The sequence below is a fragment of the Procambarus clarkii genome, chromosome 7 (genome assembly GCF_040958095.1).
Source record: "Procambarus clarkii isolate CNS0578487 chromosome 7, FALCON_Pclarkii_2.0, whole genome shotgun sequence".
Lineage (NCBI taxonomy): Eukaryota > Metazoa > Arthropoda > Malacostraca > Decapoda > Cambaridae > Procambarus > Procambarus clarkii.
The window spans coordinates 3,124,056-3,148,498 of record NC_091156.1 but is presented as its reverse complement, the minus strand read 5'-3'; the positions used below and the strand labels follow the sequence as shown (position 1 = coordinate 3,148,498).

At 40.7% G+C, this 24,443-nt stretch overlaps 1 protein-coding gene across 6 annotated transcripts in view; it reads right to left on the bottom strand.

Annotated features, from left to right (window-relative positions):
• The window catches only part of LOC123753816 (homeobox protein abdominal-B-like), a 96,953-nt gene that overhangs the window by 6,474 nt on the left and 66,036 nt on the right, over positions 1 to 24,443 (bottom strand). The window contains exon 2 of one of the 6 annotated variants that reach the window (XM_069312219.1): positions 20,735 to 20,761. The exons of the other annotated variants lie outside the window; for them this stretch is intronic. Coding sequence (XP_069168320.1) covers positions 20,735 to 20,761 — 27 coding nt within the window. The remainder of the gene's footprint in view (positions 1 to 20,734; positions 20,762 to 24,443) is intronic. 6 annotated transcript variants of the gene reach the window in all.

Genomic DNA, 24,443 nt, shown 5'->3' with positions numbered 1-24,443 from the left:
TAAAGTGAAAACATAAGTAGACGCCAGACACATTTACAGATAAATGACGGAATTGCATTAGCGAAAAGGAAATAAGCGCAACCCATAACCTAGTGGAGAAGAGGCAGGGGGAGGACAGCTCAGCTACACATACAAATCACAGCATTTACCACTCTATATTCCCACTGCCTGCCATCACCCCCCGTTCCTCCCTTCCTCTGTACCTTCGGTCGAAGCCTGCGAGCAAATGACGGATCCTTTCGAAAAAGTCTGTGGTCATCGGTAAGGAAAAAGAAAGGGAAAGAAAGAATATGGGGGAATAGGATGAGAAAAGAATCTGGGGAATATGGTGACGTTTGCTCCTTGAATATATTGCCTTAATGCACAGAATCACAGCGATTAGCATGTATTCTCCAGTTCCTCTGTGTTTGCATACGGTAGTGGTGGTGGTGGTTTTACCTAACAATCCATATTTATCAGTGACAACAATTTTCGCATCTGGCACTAAAGGTGAAGCTGGAAGTGGCTTTCACAACTTCTTCTTTCAGTGCATTTAACTTGTTGATCACTCACACAGAATATGAGAATTTTCTTTTATTTCCTCTCAAATGCATTTTCAGCTTCCTCCCATTCCTTCTTGTCCTATTTTCTCTCTTTTTAAAGAGAGAGAGATAAATTTTCTCTCTTTTATCTTTTCTCTCTCTTTTTGTCTCTCTTTTCTCGTACGTCCTTGTTCATCTTGTATGTTAATTTTGGTTCACTTTCTTTTCTAGGTTGTGAGATTGAGCTCCCTTACTTAGTCCTCTTAGCTTAGTCAGTAATATTGTTGCAATCTTCTGCAACTGTATAAGTTCAGTTTTGTGCTTGACGAGGCCTGTGGATGTAGTCATCGTTGTTGTCGTGGTTGTAGTTGTATTCATCCCCATAGGGTGAGGAACGCCATCTTCCAACAACAATACTTCCCTCCTATCATCCATCCCGAAAAGGATTCCAAACTTGCAGCAGAGGGAGCTCTTGATGGGATAGTGTCACTATTCCTACTCCCCATCATATTCCCCCCTCCCACCGTATATCCCTAACCCCCCTTCATACAGCGCACTATATTACGACGAAAAAACTCTGTATTTCGTAATCCATGAGACGGTTCTTGGCTCTTTCAGGAGAGTGCAGAGGGATGTTGGGTAGGCAGTTGACAGAGAGATTCCTCCCTAACCTCCAGAAGGTCAAAGTGCTCGGGCCAGATCATATACAGAAACTGACACTGCCTCGACTCATTCAGACCATCGGGTCCCGAGCAACGACCGCTCTTTAGGAATCACTGACTGATGGAAGCTGGGGTGAGAGGGGGTAGGGCTGGGATAGGGGTAGATGGGAGGAGGTGCGGGGAGGAGAGGTAATTGAGTAAAGGAGAGAGAGAGGGGAAAAAGTTGAGTGAGGGGTAGTGGGAGGTAATCAAGTCGGGGGGGGGGGTTGGAGAGTAGGACGAGAGGGAGAAAGAGTGAAGAAAGACACGAATGAGAAGAGGGAGAATGGGAGAAGGGAAAGAGGAAAAAGGATGCAATGAAAGAAACGGCTAATGATCTCAGCCGAAAAAACTAATAATCAAGAAAACGAGGTTGACAGAGCTTATTAACGATAATGTACAGAGATATTCAGACGGCCGGGTAAGGGTGAGGGACGAGGCTGACACCTCCGGCCAGAACTTCAAGCTCCCAGGATGTAACTTGAATGTTTGTTTATGTCTGGGCAGCTTATTACCTGCTGCCAGAGGGTGGCTCCTCGCTCCTGGAACAGCCAGGGGCCCTATAACGCCAAGCTATACTGAGAAAACTTCCCAAATCAGAAATGCCAATGAGCCTGATGGATTACAAGTCCGTATTTTTCCTCCTGCCTTTCTACAACTTCGTGATACTCGTAAAGGCATTCTGGGAGAGAACCAATTACTGTCCTGAGACAAGAGGACATATCGTGATAAATTGACGGAAAGTTAAAATTCAGTTGTATCTAGACAGCACACATAATGACTAGGAGGTTAGAATTTCAAGTAGAAACATTTTCAATCTGTTTTCTCTATTTTCATTTGTACTCTAATATGTTATTAATTATTACAGTTGCCGATATATCAAAGGAATCAGGTCGGAAAGTATAAGATAAATTTATTTTTGTTTACGCCAAGTAACTAACACCATCATAGGACTACTGTTTTGAGATAATGAATTACAATCATTACACGGTAACTATTCTTAAAGGTAATTGCAAAAATAAAAATGTTAAATTTCCTGCTTTGTCTGTTTCAGTGGCTGGTGTTTCTCCCATCCTTAAGAAGTATTTTGAATAGTGAATTATGCCATTCTTAAGGAGTATTGTGAATGATGAACTATGTCATTCTTAAGGAGTATTGTGAATGATGAATTATGACATTCTTAAGGAGTATTGTGAATGATGAATTATGTCATTCTTAATGTATGGAGTACTGAGGCTCAGAGTAGCAAAAAAAGTAGCGTGACACCTCTGTACAAGACAGATGTTCTATACATATGCACACAAAAGATGTGTGCCACAAAATATGTAGCCACAAACTCATATTCAGCAACTGTCGCAAGCACATCTCTCCCCTTCCCCTAAACTCGCAATCCAAAAGCTCCTCCACTGCACACACGCACGCACGCGAGCGTGTATACACCATACTACACCCTCATCCCTACACACGTAACACTCTTCCCCCAGCGCCCACAAATAACTCCCCAACACACTCAACCCCTTGCTTCCCCCCACCCCTCTCAGTACAAAACCATTCACTTCACAAACAACCCCTCCTTAGCCGCCCTATTCCTATCCCCGTCTCCCCTCTCTTCCCCCTTTCCATCGTCTCACTATCCCGCACATAATTTCCCCCTCTTTTCCCTCCTCCATCACCTCTCTCCTTCCCCTCCCTACCCCCAACACACACCTACCTCCCCCAACTCCCATCAAAGTTGTATTAGATCTTTGTCTTCTAATCAGGATAAATGCTCTGGCATCATCGAGTGAGATCAGCAGCGTCTCCGGCTTCGCTTAGACTCCTGAGCAGGCAGACAGATAATAAGGTTAAACTCCTTATCTGTAGTGCAACACGTCAAGGGACTGTTTCCTCTGATCAGAACGAAACGAAATATAAAGCGGAAGACATTTTTCAAGGTGGCTTGATGGATGAATTGAAGGATAAATGAATGGGTGGATTGATGAGTGAATTAGTGGATACATAGATGGATGGGTGAATTCATTAGAGGGTGAGTCAATAGAGGGATAGATGAGTCAATGGACTGATGGTAAATGTATAGTTAAGTCGATGAATGAATGAGTAGACTCATTGTTGAATTGGTGGATTGTGAATGCATGAATGAATTTAGCAATTAATGAGTCAAATGGTGGAAGTTATAAGTGAAGGGACCACTGTATGAATGAGTTGATCAAATGGAGATATAAGTAGAAAAGTAAATGTATAGAATTGACAGATGAATGAATAAATTAAAAATAGATAGATGAATGAACGAATATAATATGAATGTATTTTTCAGTATTTGAATCGATGAACGAATGCGTATGGATGAGATAAATAAATAGAAATATTAATGAACAAACACATTGATGAAATAAACAGGATAAGCAGATAAAACGGAAAAATGGATAAAAAGACGGAGAGAACGCCGAATAAATAATAAAAATTGATGAACAGAGAAAGATGAGATAAATATAAATAGATAAAATAATAACAAGTCAGATAAGCTGGAAAAACTGACAAGTTTACAGACGAACTTACAGGCAGTGACAGACATAAAACAAGATATATGTAAATCATATTATTATTGTGACTTAAATTTACTGTCTTCCTCCTCCTATCTACTTATCTTCCCTCCCCAACCCTCCCATCTTCTCCAGTCATCTCTCCTACTTTACCTCCTCTCTTCCCTACCATTCACTCTCATAGCTGAGAACCCCCATAAGGGTTGGCAACAGGGGGCCCCTTTTTCAACCTATCAAAAAGCAAATAGGATCATAATTGTACTTTTCTTCAAGATTCCCCTACCCACAAGCACATAAGGTAAACCTTCTATCGAATGAGGTCCATTAGGAGTCTCTTTCGTCTCTACAGGCAGCACTCTTGGACCCTCCTCCGTATATTTACCTGTACAAGGGGAAATAATGGCACCCTCCATGTCTGCATAGGAGGAATGTAAGGATTACTCCCTCCTCGTCGTCCTAGTATTTGTTTGGGAAAATTAAAAATGTACATTCTGACCATGTTGTCGTATCAGAGCATCAGATAGAGCTTAGCAAAGGCCTATTAGAGATCGGTAAAACTAGTGTGGTGCAAGGGATGAAGCATCTTTGGAGAGAAGATAGCACACCGTCGCACATTTTTGAAATGTATATTATTGTTACTAAGATTTTCGTGTTTGTATAGGTTGAAATACTTCGAATCAATTGATGGTTGAGTAATCCGGAGTCAGCTGGGCTCCACGAGACCCGTCAGGTTCGTGATACAGTAGCGTACTGAGGCTCTTATCTCGCCTCCAGCTGCACTCTCATTGATGCTGCCGCCGCTGCGCACGCTACGATGTGCTGCGGCTCATCTCTACACAACCGCCGCCACCTCATCTCCCCACAACCTCAACCCTTCAATCAGCTGCTATATCCTCCCTCCCCTACAAACATACCCCCTCCAACCAGCCACTACGTCCCACAACCCTCACATTCATCCATAACGACACCCCTACAACTAGTTACTACACTCTACAACAGCACACCTCTGCAACATGACGCTGCTTCCCACAACCACACACCCCTGCAACTAATCGCTACACCCCATAACCATATGCCCTAATAACCAACACCTTCACTCCACAACCATACACATTTACAATCAACCACTACACCTCATAACAACACAACTCTACAACCAGCATCTACACAAAACATCCCCTTATTGGTCAGCATCAATGGTTGGTCAGCATTTAGACCAACCCCTAAATCATATTAACTTTGAGGCTACATCACTACCCTTTCTGAAACCCCAGCTGATTATACTTGCTTCAGTTCTCAATAAACAACTGCCCCCATCCCCTTCCTTTACCCCTCCTCCGTAACGTAACAGCTTTGGTCAAAGTTGTTGTGAAAGTTATAAGAAATGGGATTAGGAGTATCACCTCCTTAAATTAGTAGACGCAGAAAATGTGATGGGCTCAGAGTAGGTCAACCCGATATTGTTAATTGTTTGGACCAGCCTCTGACAGCTCTGCCTAGTATATGATATATAAATATTCAGTGGAAGGCTCCAAATAACGTTCCATTTCAGAAGGGAATGATTCATTCAGTGGCTAGCAACTATAGACCACTGCCACAGGTGTCAATCACAAGTAAGAGTCTCAAGGTGTGAGATGTACAAAAGAAAGCCGATTTGGTCATAATTTCTTTATGTTCAACTGCCAATAGAGTTTCACTATACCATGATATTTCAGTCATTGAATGAATCTAGTGATAAAGCATAGTCTTCTGGCATAACAACATTCACTAAAACTCTCGGTGTTATATACAGCTCCTTGTTAACTTCCATGAAAATCAAAATCTGATGTAGTAGTTCAAAGGAAGAGTTTGAAAACCTTTCAGTTAGCAACAGTATACCACAGAGAAGTGTTTTTAGTCCGTCTGTTAGTAAATATCTCATTTGTGCTTCAATCTTATTGAAGATTAACCCTGTGTGTGTACTCGCTTAGTTGTGCTTGCGGGGCTGAGCTTCGGCTCTTTGGTCCCGCCTCTGAACCATCAATCAACAGGTGTAAAGGTTCCTGAGCCTATTGCGCTCTATCATATCCACTCTTAAAACTGTGTATGGAGTCTGCCTCCACAACATCACTTCTTAATGCATTCCATTTATTAACTACTCTGACACTAAAAAAGTTCTTTATAATGTCGTTATGGATCATTTGGGCACTCAGTTTCCACCTGTATCATCCAGTGCATATGCCCCTTGTGTTAAATAGTCTGCCTTTATCTACCCTATTAATTCCTTTGAGAATCTTATATGTGGTAATCAGGGCCACTCTAACTCTTCTGTCTTCCAGCATCGTGAGGTTTTATTCCCATAGTCTCTCCTCGTAGCCCATACTCCTCAGTTCGGGTACTAGTCTGGTGGCAAACCTTTCAACTTTTTCCAGTTTAGTTTTATGCTTGACTAGATATGGACTCCATGCTGGAGCTGCATACTCCCGGATTGGTCTGACATATCTGGTATACAAAATTCTGAATGATTCCTTACACAAGTTTCTAAAGGCTGTTCTTATGTTGGCCAGCCTGGCATATACCGCTGATGTTATCCTCTTGATATGGGCCTCAAAAGACAGGTCTGTGTTTGAGCTTTTGTACCTGCGTGCGTGAGCGCTTGCGTCCGTTGTTGTACCTACCTATTTGTGCTTGTGGGGGTTGAGCTTTGGCTCTTTGGTCCCACCCACTTTGGTTCCGCAGTTGTGCTTATATGAGGGAGGGTGTTTGAGAGGGGAGAAGGTAAGGGGACTGTGGGTTGCATAAGATGAAAGAAGGGGACGTGCTTGGGAGGTATGGGGGTGGAAGGGATAAGGATGAATTGGGATGGGAGCCAATAGAGCATGTAAAAGGAGAGATGGGTGGAAAAGAGGGGAAGATGTGTGATGTAACATTTGGGATATTGGGCTAGTAAGGAGAAGTAAAAGTGAAGAAAGTAGATATAAATGGATGAAAAACGGTGAGGCGGAATGAGATGGGAAAGGATGAGGGGAGTTGAAGAGGAGAATTAAGGGTTCACCTGCTAGACTCATGCAAGGCCATAAACTCACACAGGTGATTGTTGGCTATCGTGTCAAGCTGATGTTCCGTGTAGCGGTGGTTGTCTTGCCAGCAGCTGTGTTAGCTGCGGTTAACTTTTGTTCCACCGCTGCCTCGTATAATGGTACCACCTGGTACACTTTGTACCCTTATCTCTTTTATCTCTTATCTTGTATCTCTTATCTTATATGTTATCTCTCTCTCTCTCTCTTATCTTATATGTTATCTCTCTCTCTCTCTCTCTCTCTCTCTCTCTCTCTCTCTCTCTCTCTCTCTCTCTCTCTCTCTCTCTCTCTCTCTCTCTCCCTCTCTCTAATCACCCTCCCCTCCTCATTCCCAATCACCAGTTTGCTCATAAAATTGTCGGATAAAAATATTTCATTAAACAGTAAATGTAAGCGATTTCCTTCGTTCTTTAGCCTATTTTAATAATAATAATAATAATAATAATAATAATAATAATAATATTAATAATAATAATAATAATAATAATAATAATAATATTAATAATAATAATAATAATAATAATAATAATAATAATAATAATAATAATAATAATAATAATAATAATAATAATAATAATAAAAGAACAAATCCACAGGAGCCATGATGAGGGTTCGAACTTATGTGGTGAGTGTTCCCAGATACGCTCTAGTCAACTGTACCACGACGTGGTCATGGTTCCCACACGCACTCATTGCAAGGGTTCGAATCCTCATCAAGGCTCATATGGATTTGTTCTTTGATATATCACGTTAATGTGATTTGTCTGTGTTATTATAATAATAATAATGTTTTACAGCACGAAACATGATAATAAAAACCAAAGGTTCCTTCTAACAATTTTAACAATTATAGCTAAATAGGAAACTTATTCTAAGTTTGATTTTCAAGAGAACCTTAAATGCTCGAAGCTGAATCCACAAAGTTTCAACACGAGTGAGCTAAAACTACAAAATCCTGAGTTCTCTTTTCTTGAGTAACTTCTACGAGGAGGAATCGAGGCGTGACATAACGTAACTACATTAAACTCAGTACTGAATGCCCACTCGTCATACCCTTTATACGTGCCTGTATGAGGTACTTGGAGCTGCGCACATGCCGGCTCAACTCTCGCTTAACTGGAGATATTTTCATAATGAATCCAAAATGTGTCAATGCAGGCTATTGATCACAAAACCCCACTGAATGACAAACCATTCACTAAGAAGAGTGATTTTAGTATGACGTAGCCAGCTCTTGACACAAACTCTCTGATCATTCATATTGTTTAGGGTCGCCCAATAAACGTCCATGTACCTAAATATGGTAATGATAATAATCTAAATGGTCAGTCTCCATCTCTGGTCAAAGTTAGTCACATTCAGTCCTCGAGATCTTGATTTACTCGAAACCTAGTGATAAGGTGTTTAAAATCCAACTGGAGTCAACACTAAATTCTTCTAAGCTTCGTCTACCACCTTTGGTAAGTTTTTTGTGGTAGTAGAGATATCCTAATATCCAAAAAGACTATGAAATGTTTAGACATTGCTTCAGAATAAAAAGGGAAAGTTAGCATATAGCCAAGGCTTGAACCAGCCTCCCCTCTCTCTCGCCATCATGCCTGAGATGTTTAAACGTAAATAGCCACAGATACAGATAGGGGAGTGGCTCATGTGCTTGCTTCCCGAAAGGTGTGTCCTTATTGCTATCTTTGTTTACTAAAGGGACCCTGACCCACCACCTGAAATGAACACTTAAGATAACGCTTTGTTCAAATAGTCTCTACCAGGAGCCTTCTGCTCCTGTACTCTACGAGTCTGGCTGCCAACTCTCTTCACGCGAGCTGGCTACCTTTGACGTCCCCTTGCACCTTGAAAACTCAAGACTCAAGCCAATATGATTAATACCACTTCCACTACCCACCCTCTCCTCAGCCCCCTGGGATAGCCTCACTGACCGGTTGCCAACTAGCGCCAGTATCGAAGAAGAACATAACTTACGAAGCACATTGGGATGAAAAATTAATTGAAGTGCCACAACGTCCAAGGCACAGAACAACGTCCAGGAAAATGAGGAAAATGAGATATATCTTTGTACTGTTCTGTGTTGCTCCTCTTAGCATCTATGTAAGTTATATGGTTCTAAAGGAAGGAATTATTCATGTATTACGCAATGTATATTCTCTGACGAACACCTGAACATCACAAACTGAACTCTGCCACCACCTTCAGTTATTATTACTACAGAACAAACCCGACATTTAAACCATTAATAAAGCAGTCCAAGAATTATTTTCGAGTCATCCCAAAGCACGAGTTCTTTACCTACATACACTCACGCCTCTCCTCAGAGCATTAAGTGTAGAAGAACCAACATTCACACGCCATTCAACAGAGCACAAGGTACGAATGTGACTGTAGATACCCCTACATTCACTCGTTCGTCTTCGCATAGAGTGCTAGCTCTACGAACTTCAGGAAGAGCGTAGAAGCAGGAGGGAAGGGACGTGAAGGGAACGAAAGTGTGGATTGTTGATGGGACAGCGGTGGAGTACTCTCCGTCTCCCCCTCTGTGCCACTCATAACCCTCCTTATTCCTCCTCTTTCTCCATTTTCATTCTCCCGTTGCTCCTCTTCCTCTCTAGCGTCTTTGTCTAATGTAATCTTTTAATTCCCTTCTTTCCAACATGTATTAATTATACTCCTCCATCTCGATATGTCATACCTCACTCTCTCATCTTATTTCCCCTGTCCCCCTCAGTTTCTCACCTCACCTACTCTCTCTGTCTCTGTCTCTCTCTCTCTCTCTCTCTCTCTCTCTCTCTCTCTCTCTCTCTCTCTCTCTCTCTCTCTCTCTCTCTCTCTCTCTCTCTCTCTCTCTCTCTCTCTCTCCCATAATCTATCATCTCTCACTCCCCTCGGTCTCTTGTCTCACTTCCCTCTCTCCTCATCTAGACCTTCCTCTCCCCTCAGAACAGATCTGAAAGAAGCGTTCGCTCGATGAAACTTGTTCCAATCTTCTTCCAGTAATATCAAGACGCTCTCCCTTTTCTTTTACCCCTCTCTCCCTCCCCTGCCTCCCGCTCTTTCTCTCTCCCCCCAATATTTCCCCTCCTTCTTCCATCCTCTCCTCCCTCCCCTTCCTCCCTCTCTTTCTCTCTCCCCCCAATATTTCCCCTCCTTCTTCCATCCTCTCCTCCCTACCTCCCTCACTACTCTCTTCTTTCATCCCTTCCTCAATCCCCCTTTCTCTCTTCCTTCGCCCCCTCCTACCTATCTTCCTCCCATCGTATATCCTTCCTTTAATCCTTTTCTCACTGTCTTCTTTCCTTTCCCAATGTGTTTATTAAGATGTCTTACTGCCCCTAAGTTAACTAAACCATTTGATTTTGACTTTCATAATTTCTTTCTTTTTCCCTTCATTTCATCCTCCTTCCTTCGTCCCATCTTCGTAATTCCATCCATATTTGCTTTATTCCTCTCTTTATATTTTACAAATAATAAAAGTCCTAAAAAAGCACTCTGGGCCAGCACTCAATTTGTGACTGTTTTTCCCACCTAAACTTGACCACAATTTTATATAACTTCTCCTTTCTCCACTCAAAGATGACCTGATCCAATGTTGTATATCCCTTCCATGCCTGACGTTTCAGCTTTCCTCATCAACCTCTTGTGTGGTAATGCAAAAGCCCTTGCTGTGGTCACGGTATATAGTTAAGCTTTTGCCATTATGTTGTTTGTGAAGACAGATGAGTTGATTGTAAGTAAATTTTATAAGATAATTATGCATCTACGTTAGTTGTTATTTTGTTGTTTAGGGGGTTATGAATTCGATTTTTATATTATATTCGCAAGCAGTTTCGCCATGTTAGATTTGAAGTTAATTTTTAAGCAATTAGAGACCAAGGATCTGTTCCCCCATTTATTGGAATAGAGGCTCATTTTTGTCTTGGTTCTGGGTAAAATAGGATTAATGGATTAATAGTATTTTCGAGCCCTTTTTTGTCCCTTTTCCTTTGCAACCTCCTTTACTTCCATTGCATGTCACAAACCATTACATCTCTCCCATCCCACCTACCCTCAATCATCAATCACCCCGTCTCTCATTTCACCTAATCTCACTCTTTTCCATCCCACCTGTGCAGTCTTTTTCCAACCAACCCACCATCAATCACCTCGTATCCCACCCATCGTTATCCCTCTCCCAATCTACCCTCTATCCGTTTCCATTCAACTCACCCTCACATCTCTCTCTTCCCATCTACCCTCACATCTCTCTCCTCCCACCCACCAACGCTCACCCTCAGCCCTTTCCAATCCAACCCTCCCTCACTTTTCTTCTATCCCTCTTCCTCGCATTCTTTTCCATTAAACCAACCCTCACTACTTTCTAGAGTTTTAACTTCCTCTTAGTTCCTGTACCTTTGTCTCTTCCTAACTCCTACTTACCTCTCCCAATTCCACTTCTTTGATTCATCTCTCATCTACTTCATCTACCACACACTCTACCTCAATAACCACATTTTATCAGCCTTTCCTTTCTCCTTCTCTTTCGTGTCTCACATTTTATTGCACGTTTTTGTAGCGCCTTTCCTCACCCCCCTCACTCTCCCACTCCCTCTTTTCTTATTACCCTAATGGGCCGTCTGCTCTCTCTGGATCTCAGTGTTGTGCCTCACCTCTCCTCTTTCTCTCTCTCCTTTTTACGCTAACCTACTCCTCTCTCTCGCCTGTTCATTTTTACCCACCCCTCTCTTCCTCTTTCTCTACTTCTCTACCACCTATTCACCCCCTCTCTCCCTATCATCCTCTCTTTACTAGTCATCCTAACGTACCCTCCTCTCTCGCCTATTCATCCTAACCCACCCTCCTCTCCCTTCTTCTCTATCACCTATTCACGCTAACCTACCCCACTCCTTCCTTTTCCCCCTTTTATTCACTCTAAATCCTTCTCTGCCTCCTATTCACCATACCCCACCCCCCTTTTCTTCCTATTCATGCTTATCCCTCCCCTCCCCCCCTTTCCTTCCTATAATTCCTATTCACTCTACCGTACCCCAACTCCTTCCCTCCCTCACTCTTTCTAAATGCAGTTATTCTACCCAAGTGAATTCCACTCTTATTGTAGAAGGCTTGAATTACCCCACTAGTCTTCACATGCTCTGCTATGCTGGCTTGGGTTTCTCTAACTGAGGTGCTAAGTGCTTATCCCAGAGTCTAATTCTCATCTTTATTATCTCTTGCTCTCCCTCTTTTGTTTTTTTCACTTCTTGTTCCTTCGTCTGTTCTCTGTGTATGTTTATATACAGCCTGTCTGTATGTTGGCATGTATGCCTCTTTCTCTTTCTCCTATTTCGTACACAGGTGGGGTCAAAGAAGACGCCTTTTGACTCCTGTTAGCTGGCCGAGAGCTTACTCTTCCTATAGCTTTTGATAAGCCTTACCCTATTAGTTTTCCTTGGAACACAACCCGCATATCGGCTTTACTCCCAGGTTCTCAATTACTGCTGGGGGAACATGGGCAAACTCTTATGGATTTGTTCAAAGTAAATCCTTCCCGGGCTTTTGGCTCAGAGCGAGTGTGTGTGTATCATATGTTCCCGGGTGTCACTGTGTACGGTGTTGTGTGTATGTTTATGTATATCTAACTACTACGCCAACATCTGGCCATCCCTAGGATCAGGCCCCCAGAAATAGTCTAACTCCAATTTACCGATTTACTACTAGGTGAAGAGAGGCATGAAGTGACAGGAAATGCTACTACACACTGAAATCACAATAGCGTGATGCATCAAAGGAACAAATCCACAAGGGCCGTGACGAGGGCTCGAACCTATGTCCGAGAGGATCCCAGACGCCGCCTTAATCAACTGAGCTACGACATTTGCTTATAATTTATGAAATTTTTTGATTTCCCGGTTGCAATTCTTTTAACCATGTATTAGCTCAGTCGATTAAGGCAGCGTCTGGGATCCTCTCGGACGTAGGTTCGAACCCTCGTCACGGCCCTTGTGGATTTGTTCAAATGCTGCTAGTTTGTTGCTGCTCTAGCTGGGATTCGAACCCTGGACTTACAGCTGAAAATCGAGGTCGTTTATCTCGTGACCACTCTCTCCCTCTTCTTCCCTCCTATTGGTCAACTCAGCGTGTCATACAGAAGACACAAGGGCTGGCGTGCAACAATCAAGTGAGCTACTCTTCGGTTTAACCGTGCAATAGCGCATGAATAACATGGAAAGATACACCAAATGGAAAACCACCCCTCTTGAAACAAGAAAGGGTCTTAAGATACGCCACAAGGCTCTTGACCGAGTTTTAAAACGCGGTCAAGAGTTTAGAAAGGGGAATTCAATTACGCTTCAATAAATTGCTGAGAGGACGCCACCTCACTATGTTAGTGTATTGACGAAACATGGGATGAGATATAAACATGGAAAACATGGGGTAAAAGATACGGAGGAACAGTTAAAAATTGGTCTCAGAAGCAATGTTCTAAATGAGATGCGGCTGAATTATTGACCACGGGTTGATGCTACAAGATGACATTGTGGAGGCAGTAACTTTAATAAAAAATACAATGAAACAAAACTCATTTTACTCACATCTAGGTGAGTAAAATATCGCCCACGCCATTTATGTATCTCCATCTCACCCAACACAACTATTCATTTTATGCACCCCAAAACAGCCAATACCTCCAATATTCCCTCCACACAGCCAACACCTCCAATATTCCTCCACACAGCCAACACCTCCAATATTCATGCTTATCTCCCACAACCAAAACTCCCTCGCCTCTAACATACCCGCCACCACCAGACCTCTTCAACCCCACCTCTCGTCCTTCTCCAGTCTCTAACTGCGACGTGTCTCCCCTCCCACCCTCGAGCGCCTATCCCACCCTTCGACAACCGCCGGTGGGATGGTCGGGCGGGAGGGGTCACATTGGGGGTAGGGTGGGACGAGGGGCGAGGAGGGGGAGTAAGAGGAGGGTGAGACTAACAGTTCCACCCTTCCCAAAAGTGCATCAGCACGCCATCTATTGGGGGAGAGAGGAGTTACTCCCAGTCATTCCCTCGCTGGCTACTAAGTGCCCACCATCGTCGACGCCACAGACCCCGACACAAGCTCTCTCAGCGCGCAAGTGCGGCTCCAGTAGTCAACAGGTTTTGGGCACTCTAGAGCAATACTCTCTACTTGCCAAGTCACCGAGAAGTGTTACAACCGAGGCTTTGCTGTGTAAAACATAGACAAGAACTTTATGCTCACTAATCTATTATTTTCCAGCTGTCCTGATAAAGCTTGAACTGAATATGAGTTGGTATGGTGCAGGCATCTACATTACATAGTGATAATAATAATAATTGAGAAAATCAGGAGGAGTCATTCGTGTAGTGATGTTTAAAAAGTAATATCACCTTATTTATACAAAGTATTGGATACAATCGACGAACAAATTACTAAGTAAATACGAACATTATTATGTTATAGCTAACTTAACCTACAAAATAAAAGAGCACTACTAGAATGACTAAAATTTAAATTTCAAATTATAATAATAGCAATAGTAATAGTTATAGAGCTGTTATTAAGCTATTAGGTTTTAAGTATATAAATATATATATATATATATATATATATATATATATATATATATATATATATATATATATATATATATATGTGTGTGTGTGTGTGTGTGTGTGTGTGTGTGTGTGCGTGTGTGTGTGTGTGTGTGTGTGTGTGTGTGTGTGTGTGTGTGTGTGTGTGTGTGTTTGTGTGTGTGTGTGTGTGTGTGTGTGTCCAAGTTATACATCAGAAAACTCCTCCCGAGAAGGGTTCGAACCCAGACAGCTAAGCGCTCCATACACCTACCCATATTTTGTACCGTACCCACTAGTCATTCGTTATAAAGCAAGTCGTTGCAATTTACTGTGGATGTTGCAAGCTAGACCTGCATCTTTTCAGTACAGTTAGATAACAGCAAATAATATAGGGGGATTGCTGTTATTATTATTATTATTATTAGTATATTACTGTTACTTTCCTTAATAATAAAAATAATATACAATTAATACTAATAAAATTTGTGATAAAATAATAATAATTATAATAATAATAGTTAAATACAAAATTAATAAAAAAATGATAACTATTCTTTGCATCCTCAATAGTAGTAGGATTATTATTAGAGTACTTTTTCTTTTCTTAAAAATAATAATGATGAAAATATTAAAAAAAGAAATACAATAAAAATAGTAGTAAAACAAAATAATAATTTTAAAATAATTTTTACTTTAGAAACAAAATATAAAATAATAACAATATATGTTATTATTTACAATAAGTTATAAGGCATAAAGGAAGTACATTTTCTTACCTTCATTCACAGAATATATGAAAATATGCTTTACTATATAATACCAGTATACTTCTCCCAGTGTTATTTCGCCCTCCCTTTCTCTCTCCCTATTTTCCTCTTTAATATTCTTCCTTCCCTTTCTCCCTACCCTCCTTTCCTCCTCTCTCCCACAATAATAATATTAACAATAATAATGACAATAATAAGAAGAGGAATAGATAATAATAAAAATAATAATAGGAATGGTAATAAATGATAAATTCCCTTCGTACAAAGATATTTCAAAACTTGTATCACCCTCTTGAGGGTATCTTGAGATGATTTCGGGGCTTAGCGTCGCCGCGGCCCGGTCCTTGACCAGGTCTCCTTTTTGTTAAACGTCCTCCAGGAAACAGCCCGTAGCAGCTGTCTAACTCTCAGGTACCTATTTACTGCTAGGTCAACAGGCGCATCAGGGTGAAAGAAACTTTGCTCATTTGTTTCCTTCTCCACCGGGGATCGAACCCGGAACCTCAGGACTACGAATCTGAAGCGCTGTCCATTCAGCTATCAGGCCCATTTATAAAAAAATCTGTTTTACAAATATAGTGTTTCATGAATCTGTTTTTTTATATATATCACTAATTAAAAAAAAGTTTTTTTGGTAAAATACATAATTCAGACATTTTTTATAAACTGATCCTGATGTTTTTTTTTCTCTATAATTCCTCATTCGACTAATAAAAAATTTGATTAATTCCAAATTTTCCATTGAAAATTACATAGACTAAGACTTGGAGCGCAAAATTTTACTATTATTAGTAATAGTAGTATTAGAAATGTAATAAAACCAAAGGAATATATAGAGAAGAGAACTACAAAATATTATTGTTTAAACGATTATTGATTTGAGAATTTATACTTTTTCACACTATTATTTTTTTCAAGTTAAATTTTAAATATCATTTCAGTATTACCCACATTCCTTACTAATTGTCTTTGGAATGATTACGTATTACTATTATATTTCATACTAGTAATCAAACCACTGAGAGACAGCATCAATATTTACATTAACTTCTATAACCATTGTCAAAACTCATGATATATAAATTTATATGTAAACTAAATAATTATAAATTGGTAAACCTATTTATGACCATTAATAATGATTTCGGTACTATAAACAACGATCTTAAACGAATCTCTAGACAAATTATTTATGTGATCATTAACTATACAGCACAAATGGATATGTACTGTTTCATATACTGTACTCATCTATTATGTTCATAATCCCAAATATATATGATCATATGTAAATAGTATTTACTTCCAATTTATATTTTATCAGCATCAACAGGTATACTATAATTAATAATGAATGTCCATCTAGCGAGAGCATTGTTCAGATATAGACCCGCCACACATCCCAATAACAAATATCATCCTGGGAGTGTGAGTTTCATCTGAGACTCCTCGTTACATCAGAGACCAGGAAGTGGAGATGTTTGGTTTGGTGTTGGACTTAAGACCTCTCATTCTGGAGAGGGTTATTAACGCCACAACAACAATTTACTGACCAAATAACTGGTATACATAATCCAGGATAAAAAGTAAACTCTGAGTTTATATACAATAAGTACAGTGGTACAGCTCTCAATGGATACTACATTTTGTGTCGAGTTCCACTTGATCTATGTTGCGACATCCAACAGAAATGAGCGCTCAAGAAGGTTAAAATCGACATCAAGTTGTATTCTTAAGATATCGTTCAGGAACGAATTGATAGACTGCAATACTATTAATATCAATAATAATAAGTATAATAATTTAAATATTATTATTAATAGAGTAGAAAGCTCATAATAATCAGGAGAAAGCTCTAAGCCAGTAAGACTTCACTTGCACATGGAAGGGATACGAGACATCACAGGAGATGAGATGTAAGGACAGGGTTGAAGAAACAATATATAACAACTTGGACCATCGGGGATCGAACACCGACCTGCAAGAAGCGAGGCCAAATTGATGGACTAAAAATAATAAGACTAATAATGATGCTAATGAATTCATGAAAACTATATTCAACATGCCAACATAAATACAACTCACTCCCTCGGTGTGTGTTTATTCCCCCAAATATGTTTACTGTTCTGTCAGTGTGTTTGAACACTATCTTGATACTATCTTAAGAGCATGTTTGTCTTATTACTTGTAACGTGTTACGCAGAGGTTCAAACACACACACACACACACACACACACACACACACACACACACACGGCGGCTGAGTGGAGAGCACTCTGGGGTCGAAGTTCCCCAGCAGAGGCAGAAATAAATGGGCAGAGCTGCTTTCAACCTGATGCCCCTGTTTACCTAGCAGTAAATAGGTGCCTGGGAGTTAGACAGCTGCTTCTTTGGTATATGTGTGATGCAGTAGACATATTAGAGAAAAAATAAATTGGTTAGAAAGGCGGGGTACAAGAGCTAATAGCTCGATTCTGCAGATACAAATAGTAAATACACACACACGCGCACACACACACGCGCACACACACACACACACACACACACACACACACACACACACACACACACACGCACACACTGACGTTGAACCCTCTATAAATAGCCATATCAAGGTCACTCCGGCCTTGTCGAAGTGTCATCGTGCTCTCTCTCTCTCTCTCTCTCTCTCTCTCTCTCTCTCTCTCTCTCTCTCTCTCTCTCTCTCTCTCTCTCTCTCTCTCTCTCTCTCTCTCTAAAAGAGCTGTTATCCTACATCATCACGATATCCTACAGCTTATTGGTTGTATTTGTTAGGAATAAGATACATTTTTTGCACTGCATCATAAATAACACAATCACTTCTCTATCTGCCTTGTTTTCTCTTTTATACCCTTTCTCCTACATCACTCCTTTCCCCCTTCTCCCCCACTCTTATTCCTTCAATCATCTACCTACTTTCTCTCCCACAAATAACCATACTCTCTCTCCACTCTTCTTCCTCCTGCTTTCTTCCCCTTTCTGCTTCTTATCTGTGGTCTTCTCACTCCCTCTTTATCCCCCTCATTTACAGTCACACCCCCGTAAACAAATATCACCCTCCCTCTATTTCTCCCTCCTGCCCCTCTCGTCACTCTCCTCCCTTCAAAAATAATCATCGCCGGAGCCCACCTTCCTCTCCATCTTTTCCCACATCTCTCTTTAACACTACTCTCATTCTCCTCCTTTTCCATTACTGTCCTCTGACCCAGGCACCGGCCTAGCCCCCTTTCCGCCTCAGCCTCTCCCTCTCTCTCTCTCTCTCTCTCTCTCTCTCTCTCTCTCTCTCTCTCTCTCTCTCTCTCTCTCTCTCTCTCTCTCTCTCTCTCTCTTTCTCTCTCTCTCTATCTATCTCCCTATCTCTCTCTCTCTCCATCCATATGTCGTCTTCGTTTTTATGAATCGCGTTCTGATCCTTTCATGAGCCTTGGATGGACGAATGAACCAAATTGCAAAGGAGGACACGACGTTTTAGTTATTTATTCAAATAATTTCCTCTGCAGGGACATAGAATAAAAGTACGGTTCTAGCGACAGTAGCCTGGCCAGCTTGTGTGCTTACCTGCTTGCGTCTACGGGGAGCGAGATTTAGTTCTAGAGCCCCGCCTCATAGTTATCGCAAGTGCTGCATTTGCACCTCACGAAGTTCCGGTCATATTTGTTCCTGAAGCCTTGAGTGCTGTTAGCTTCTATCACCTCTGGCTTCATTTTATTTCACTTATTTTCCTTTCGCAATTCATGCGAATATTTTCTAACATTTCTCAGAATTATTTATGTTTCCAAATACCAACAGTGCCCCATCGTCCGTTATGTGGTCCTTAATCTGGGAAAAGACTGTGTATCTATTTAATCTATTTCATCTATTTCCATCAGTATCTTCCACGTTTTGGTCACATTGACTCTTAACCTTCTCCCAGTCATTATTAGTTATCGTAGCATACCCGCATAGCTCATTCCTTGTATCTCTGGTACATATCTCAATATATATATATATATATATATATATATATATATATATATATATATATATATATATATATATATATATATATATATATATATATATATATATATATCTTTAATAGTTTTATGTTTCATGATAGCATTGCATGTTCTTGTGCGGGTTTAATGTATGCCGTGTACAGTATTCTGCAGGATTCTTTGTTTTTGTTCTTGGAAGCCAATCATGTTTGCTTGTCTTGCATAAGTTCATGATATTCTGTTATTTTACTGGCAAAAAAGATTTGGCATTTTACTGTTCGTTTTCACTCATGTAGCTGTGTGCCAGCCAGGGGCGATTTTTGGCTTTTTTAGCTTCACCTCGTGACCAGTATGCTATTTTTTGGTTCTACTAAGTCCTGTTTTCCTCTGTGCTCTTTTGCCTGTACTTCCTTCCAACCTACTCCTTTCCCTCTTTATCAACCTTCTCTCGCCTCCTGAACTGTGGGTAAATCTTGATTTTTCTCCTCTACCTCTATCCTGGGTATAAGCGCTTTTCTGTGTACTTTATGCATTTATGAGCAATGAGTATTTATTAATCTCTCGTCAGTCTTTAGTGAGATTTCTCAGGCCTCATTATTTTCTCCTCCTTCAGTTTTGCAATGTGTGTATCTGTGTGCTCACCTAATTGTATTCACCTAGTTTTGCTTGCGAGATTAACATTGGATTTTGGTCCCGCCTCTCAACTATCAATCAACTGGTGTACAGGTTCTCGAGCCTACTGGGCTCTATCATATCTGCATTTGAAACTGTGTATGAATTCTGTCTCCACAACATCACTGCCTAATGCATTCCATTTATTAACTACTCCGACACTGAAAAAAGTTCTTTCTAATGTCTTTGTGGCTAATGGGGCCTCGTAGCCTGGTGGATAGCGCGCAGGACTCGTAATTCTGTGGCGCGGGTTCGATTCCCGCACGAGGCAGAAACAAATGGGCAAGTTTCTTTCACCCTGAATGCCCCTATTACCTAGCAGTAAATAGGTACCTGGGTGTTAGTCAGCTGTCACGGGCTGCTTCCTGGGGGTGGAGGCCTGGTCGAGGACCGGGCCGCGGGGACACTAAAGCCCCGAAATCATCTCAAGATAACCTCAAGATAACGGCTCATTTATGTACTCAGTTTCTACCTGTGTCCCCTTTCTGCAAAAACCACCCGAGAACATCTCGCAATTCTGAGACCTCACCCTTCACAGTGAGCTGCTGTTTTCTGTTGCTTAGGTACTCCATCATATGTGTGTGTGTGTGCGTGTGTGTGTGTGTGTGTGTGTGTGTGTGTGTGTGTGAGTGTGTGTGTGTGTGTGTGTGTGTGTGTGTGTGTACGAGTACACACACAATACAATGTATTTGCTTTCAGAATTTAAAAATATGTGTTGAATATATTTCCCTTTTGATATCTTGATGTACACAATACAGTTATATCACCCTATATAAGAAAAATATTAAGAGAAATGGTTGCTGACTTTCCTACACCAGAAGACATAGAATATAAATAATTAGCAAGGAAGAATTATGGGTTCTCTAAAATCAGTAAATTGGAGGCGAAATACGTACCCATTTCACCGTACCTTCCCCACGAAACTGAAGAGAAAATGGGCACCCATTTAATAGATCTTTCATCACAAAAGAGAAGTGAAAATTAACAGCGTAATAACCAATTCACTTGACACGAAATCAACAGACAGCAAATTGGGCATTCACATATGCTCTCTTGCAACATATATGACAGATAATGACTGGCATTCAAATATCGGCTCATCCACCTAAATATGGGAGAGAGTATTTTCCACTAATTTAACATAAATAATTTACCACTTGACCGAAGTCCGAAACAGACTTTTCGTGGCCCTTTTACTTAGAAATGGATTAATAAGTAAACAACCACATCATTGTACATTTTTCACGAAAATGGAAAGAGAATATGAAGAGGGAAAAGGGAAAGCTGCCAGGTATTGAATTGGGAAGAAGAAATAGAATGAAATGGACGAAAATGAGAACAGAGACAAAGAGGAAAAGTGTGGCGGATTGGAAAAGAGGAACGAGAATATAGAGGGTTAAATAATGTTAAAACGGAAAATGTTTATATATTGTGAATGTAAAACAATGGGAGAAATAAACGATAACTGGAGTGTTTGATAGAATAAGATAAGCAATATGATGAACAAGAAGAAATAAGGAGGCGGCGAAGAAGAAACAGTAGTAGGAGGAGGAGGAAGGACACCTGCAGCACTGTGCACAGTGACACTAAAACAGTAATCAGGAAAAGAACCAGTCTGCCTGTCCCACCCGTCCTTAGGTGCGTGACCAACTTGATGCGTGACCACAAGTAATATCTTACATTAAAATAATAATAATAGTGACACGGTAATTATCCTGTGTGTGTGTGCTTACTATTTGCTATGTGTGTCTGCAGAATCGAGCTATTAGCTCTTGGACCCCGTCTTTCCAAACCAATCTATTTTTCTCTATTATATCTACTACATATATTTCTTTAACACTCACACATACACAAACACGTACATACACACACACACACCCAGGAAGCAGCCCGTAAGACCTGTCTAACTCCCAAGTACTTATTTACTGCTAGGTGAATAGGGGTATCAGGATAAAAGCAACTCTGCCCATTTGTTTCCGCCACGGCCGGGAATCGAACCCAGGTCCTAAGGACTACGATTCCCGAGCGCTATTCACTCAGCCGCGAGGCCCCCCTCCCCAATTAATGTGTATATATACCTAGTTGTATTTACCTAGTTGTTCTTGCTGGGGTTGAGCTCTGCTCTTTCGGCCCGCCTCTCAACATTTAATCAATCAACTTTAACTACTAACTAGTGTTTTTCCCCCCTCCCCTACACACGCATACAGGAAGCAGCTCCGTAAGAGCTGTCTAACTCCCAGGTACCTATTTACTGCTAGGTAACTGGAGCACCAGGGTGAAAGAAACTTTGCCCATTAGTTTTTGCCTGGTCCGGGAATCGAACTCGGGCCACAGAATTACGATTCCTACGCGCTGTCCGCTCCGCTACCAGACCCCTGAGCGTGAGTGTGTGTGTGTGTGTGTACTCACCTAATTGTACTCACCTAATTGTGTTGGCGGGGGTTGAGCTTTGGCTCTTTCGGCCCGCCTCTCAACTGTCGATCAACTGGTGTACAGATTCCTGAGCCTACTGGACTCTATCATATCTACATTTAAAAATGCAGATATGTGTGTATTTGTGTTCTCACTAATTTAAAATTATCACGTGTAAAAACGTCATGTGACGAAAAGAAATAGCAATAAAACATAAAAATCAAAATGCCAAGAAATTGTTTCTGAATCGAAGTAATTGGACGAGTCATTACACGAGAGTGACAGGTTGGTGTAGTAAAGGCTTCCAAAGCAAACTGGTCCCATTACTGTCTCTTAATATATTTTTATATTTTAATTATTTTATTAATTTTTATTTTTATTGTATTTTTTTACATATTATTTTAGTACTGTTATTATTAGCTGTAGAAGTAGTAGTAGTAGTAGTAGTAGAAGAAGAAGAAGAAGAAATATCATTATTATTAAAAGTAGCAAACGTATTAGGTGTTATAAATTCAAGTAATGACCAAAACACCATAAAACAAGCAAGCGCTTAACGAGACGCAAGTTGAATTATTGTTCGAAGCTTTCAAATTACCCTCTCCCTAGTGCACACACACACACACAGACACACACAGACACACACACACACACACACACACACACACACACACACACACACACACACACACACACACACAGGGGGGACATGATCACCACATTCAAGATCCTCAAGGGAATCGACAGGGTTGATAAAGACACGCTGTTTAACACAAGGGGCACACGCACTAAGCGACACAGGTGGAAACTGAGTGCCCAAATGAGCCACAGAGATATTAGAAAGAACTTTTTTAGTGTCAGAGTGGTTGACAAATGGAATGCATTTTTAAGTGATGTGGTGGAGGCTGACTCCATACACAGTTTGAAGTGTAGATATGATAGAGCCCAATAGGCTCAGGAACCTGTACACCTGTTGATTGACAGTTGAGAGGCGGGACCAAAGAGCCAGAGCTCAACCCCCGCAAGCACAACTAAGTGAGTACAACTAGGTGAGTACACACACACACACACACACACACACACCCACACACACACACACACACACACACACTGCGGTCTTGCCCTCCCCTCCACTACCCCTTGATTTTCTTCGTCCGTGTTAAGCGAATGAACAGAAAACGTGGAGGAAAAAAGAATTAGGGGGAGGAAGAGGAGGAGACGGGGAATGGCTCGGTCGGTGGCAGAATGGAAGTTCATTCTGGAAATATTGCTTGAGTTGAAGCTAAGCCAGTGAGCTCATCGATTGCCTTGAGTAAGGCTTGTGGGTGGAGGGGAAGACTCTGTGGGTAGATGGAGAGATTCTGTGGGTGGAGCTAGAGACTGTGGGGTGGAGAGAGAGACTTTGTGGGTGTACAAAGAGTCTCTATAAGAGAGGAAGACTTTATTGGTCGTGGCAAAATATCTGAGGTTGCACAGAAAGACTCTGTTGGTATTAGAAGACTTTGTGAATAGAGGGACGAGACTCCATGGGTAGAGGAGAGACTTTGTTAGTGAAAGAAGAGATTCTAAACGAAGTGGCAATGTGGGATGAGGGATAAATTTTGTTGGTGGAGGAAGAGACTTTCTTTCTGATTCATTTGGTGTCACAGGATTTCTTGAGCCATATGTCGATCAAAAGTATCAATTTACTCTCTCTCTCTCTCTCTCTCTCTCTCTCTCTCTCTCTCTCTCTCTCTCTCTCTCTCTCTCTCTCTCTCTCTCTCTCTCTCTCTCTCTCTTTTTAAAACATGAATACAAATAAAAAGTGAGTACATACTGGTTTTATAGCATCATATAATAAAAGTTTATATACACAATGGTAACAAGTGCATGTGCAACAAATATATATATAAAAAATAAAATTAATAAAACAATAACTCTGGAAATTAAAATTAGACAAATTCCCATAGGAATGTTAGCGAGCAAAACAAACACACACACACGCACGAACACACAAAACGTGAACAAGGGTGCCATTAAGGATAATATATACATATACGTATATATATATATATATATATATATATATATATATATATATATGTATATATATATATATATATATATATATATATATATATATATATATATATATATATATGTATATATATATATATATATATATATATATATATATATATATATATATATATATAT